The sequence below is a fragment of the Colobus angolensis genome, unplaced genomic scaffold (genome assembly GCF_000951035.1).
Source record: "Colobus angolensis palliatus isolate OR3802 unplaced genomic scaffold, Cang.pa_1.0 Scaffold55, whole genome shotgun sequence".
Classification (NCBI taxonomy): Eukaryota; Metazoa; Chordata; class Mammalia; order Primates; family Cercopithecidae; genus Colobus; species Colobus angolensis.
This window is the reverse complement of record NW_012119043.1, coordinates 8,016,458-8,019,888: the sequence shown is the minus strand read 5'-3', so window position 1 is coordinate 8,019,888 and position 3,431 is coordinate 8,016,458. Positions and strand designations below refer to the sequence as shown.

General features: G+C 57.3%; 1 protein-coding gene across 1 annotated transcript in view; it reads left to right on the top strand.

Annotated features, from left to right (window-relative positions):
- Positions 1-3,431, top strand: part of LOC105525710 — a 126,076-nt gene that overhangs the window by 98,287 nt on the left and 24,358 nt on the right. The window contains exons 36-38 of the mRNA XM_011961438.1: positions 513-821; positions 1,594-1,829; positions 2,678-2,755. Coding sequence (XP_011816828.1) covers positions 513-821; positions 1,594-1,829; positions 2,678-2,755 — 623 coding nt within the window. The remainder of the gene's footprint in view (positions 1-512; positions 822-1,593; positions 1,830-2,677; positions 2,756-3,431) is intronic.

Below are 3,431 nucleotides of genomic sequence, written 5' to 3'. Positions count from 1 at the left end.
AAAAAAAAAAAAAAAAAAAGTTTTTGGTGTCTGTGTTCATAGCACTATTGGGCTGTAAGTTTCCTTTTTTCACAAAGCTCATGTCAGGTTTGGGATGAGGTTTATGCCACTTTCATAAACCAAGTCGGGTATTCTCTTCTCTTTTCTGAAGGAGTTTGTATGAGATCGGTGGCGATGTTCCCTAAACGTCTGATTGCCTCTACCAGCAAAGACGTCTGGAGAGTTTTTTGAAAAATGTATAGAGCTATATAAATGTATAGCCCTATATAAATAGAGACCTATTCAGATTTTCTGAATTATTTTGCGAATTAGCTCACTTGATTTTCAGAGTATCCTGGGAGGGAGCTAGTGTACTCTGATGGATTTCACAAATATACCATTTCTGACATGAGTTACAAGTGCGACTTCGTGAATCTAGCGACTTCCTGCCCCCAAATTCTTTTCTCTCCTCTCCAAAGCGGCTCGTTTCCCTGAGCCGCCCCTGCTCTGTTCTTCTCTACCATCCTCTGCAGGCACCCTCAGGGTCACTGCTGACTCAGCTGTGCTGGGCTTCCTCCTGCGGGACAAGCATGAGAAGGCAGGGAACAGCACCAGCGTGCGCAGCGTGACCTGTGTCCTTGCCCAGAACAGCAGCCAGGCCTTGCCTGGAGAGCTCCAGCTGAAGGGCCGGCTGCAGGCCCAGACGAGGAACCTGAGGGCCCAGGCCAGCATCCAGGCCCATGCGGCCAGCTTGGCTCTGGGTGGTGCCTGCTCCTGGGGCCCCGGGCACGGCCAGCTTGCAGTTGCCCTGACACACAATATCAGCACGCTGGGTGATGCAGGTAGGACGAGTGGTCCAGGCAGAACAGCTTCTTCCTCCAAGACTCCTAAGTCCTGGAGCCAAGGGAGGGGGGATAAATGAGCCTCCAACCCCCAAATTCACATTCCACCTTCATTTCTTTCCCCTGCTGGCTTCCCCGGCACTCCTGCATCTCCTTTCCTGGGTCGTGATTCACGTTGAGGGCACCAGTTGTTACCATATTGACATGCTTCAAATCAGATGGTGACAGCCCCTGCCACCAGCCCCCTCGAGGCCTCCCACCCCCCATTCCCTGGGACAGCTTATGCAGCGTGGATACCTGGCCTAGCCAGGACCCAAAGGATGCCCCCTGGGATCGCAGTGTGAAATAATCCCAGCAGCCCCTGCTGGAGCTCCCAGATGTTCCCTCCCAGCCTGGAGGGGCCCCCAGGTACAGCAGCGAGGGGAGGACACAGGATCAGATCCCTGTTTCCCTCTGAGATTTGGGTCCTTTCCTCAGGGAGCTAGAAATCTTATAGGGGACATGGGTCTTATCACCGGCTGCGTGTGGCAATTGTGCTGTGAGGCTGGACCAGATGAAATCGCCATTTCTGTGAAATGTGGACAGTTTCAGATGGTTTAACCTGGTGTATTGGGGGCAGTAGGACCTGGAGCGGTGGGGCTCAGGGGATCCTCTAGGGAACAGGTGTGCTGGCCAGGACCCTGTCATGTTCCCATCGTGACTAAATGTGGTGGACTGGTCTGAGTGGCCTCTGGGGCTCTGCCCACTCCTGCCCGCTGGCCTCTTCCTCCAGGACTCCCCTCTGAGGCAGGGATGCTCCTGTCTCTCACCCATGTGGCTTCCAACTGCTCAGCACGCCTGGCACTGCGGAATGCAGGGGGTCAGCTAGACGCTGCCCTTGGCCTGCAGGACCTAACCCCCGAGTCCCTGGGCCGCCAGCTCCATGCCAGCCTCCGCCACACCCACACCATGCCCAGCCTCAAGCACTGGGGCCTCCCCTTCTCCATAGACAGCCACGGGTACTTCCAGGTGAGTGAGGACGGGGCTGCAGCCGGGCCCTCCCAGGGGACACTGGGTCCCAGGGACACCCAACAGCTTTGTTTCTGCCCAGAGTGCGGGACGCAGTCTGGCAGCCGGGCTGACGGTAAACTTGGATGGTGAGCAGCTCCACGCAGCCCTGGAGAGGAAGGCAGAGGACGGCCGCCAGGGGCTGGTGCTGGGGCTGCACCACGGCCTCTCGGCGCTGCAGGGCACCCTGCCCTCCCAGCTGGAGGTGAGTGGGTCGGGTGCCCATGTGGGCCAGGCTTCAGCCTGCACCAGGCCCTGCCTGGTAGAGTGAAGACGGTGGAGGCCCTGGTCCCTCAGTTGCTCCCTGGGGCCCCTACGCTGGAGAAGCCCCACCCCCGCAGCTGTCATCTTCATTGTTCTCATAAATGAAAGCAGGAAAGCACCTCGGAGCCGGTCCCCGAGGGTGGCTAAACCGTCCATGGTGGGAGAGGGAATGTGAGTGACCAGGGCTCCTGGCCTGAAGCCAGGCTGCACCATCGCTGACTATGTGACCACACGCAAGATGCTTCCTCTTTCCCTGACTCGTGTGACTCAGTTTCCTCATCTGCCACCTCCTTCCATGGTTACTCTGAGGTTCAGTGAGCACCGTGCCTGGCGCAGAGGCCCTGCATGGGAGAAGCTCTTCTTACCTTCATCTGATGATGAGGCTGTGGCTTCGCCCTCAAGTCTTTGTGCAAACCTCTCTTTTGGGTTATTTGCCCTTGGTGGCTTTCCCAAAGGGTAGGATCAAGTGGGATCTTGGCACCCACGACAGTTCACTCTGGGGTCGGGGAAGAAGTCAGCCCCTTCTCACCCACTGGTCTCTGTAGGTCAACTGCAGTGGAGATGTCTTGCCCACCCAACTGTTAGGATGGTGCCGAGGAGACATCGCTGGGCAGCCTCTCGAGGTATGGGGTCTCTGTCCTGGGCGGGATGGTTGAGGTAAATACTGGGCCCCTTCAGCGGGACTGGCACAGCCTGATCACAAAGGCTGCCTGTGGTGTGGCCCGGGGCTGAGGTCACTGTCAGGAGATACTCACATGGTCCCCCTCCTTAAAGAACCCCCACAACCCTGGTGACATGCACCTGGACTCCCAGTTCCCAGGGGCAGCAGCTCAACCTGAGGGTCTTCACGTGGTCCCATCTGCAAACACAGGTAGACATCAACCAGGCCCCAAGGGTTGCAAGCCCACCTCTGTTATGGGCAGCTGGGCTGGTGGTGAGCACGTCCTAGCATCATGAGACAAGTGGACCGTGGAGCTCAGGGCTGGCATGCGGCTCAGCTCAGGTGGCTTCAAGTTCTCTCTGCCGAGGGTGCAGGCAGGAAGCACAATGCCTTTCTCCTTGTCCTGTCTGCCTGCCACCACTGCCACCTAAGCGTCATGGGGTCAGGCATTTCTGTTTCGTGCCTGGTAGTATCCCCAGGTTTAAGACAGGGTCTGGCATGCAGTAGGTGCTCAGTCAACATTACTGACCCATGAAGTACCAGTTCCTGCCTCATAAAACCGGTGACATAAAATGATGTGGGGCCTTGCCACCTGCTGCGTGCTCAGGCAGTGACCACAGCTGCTGCCGCTGTTGCTG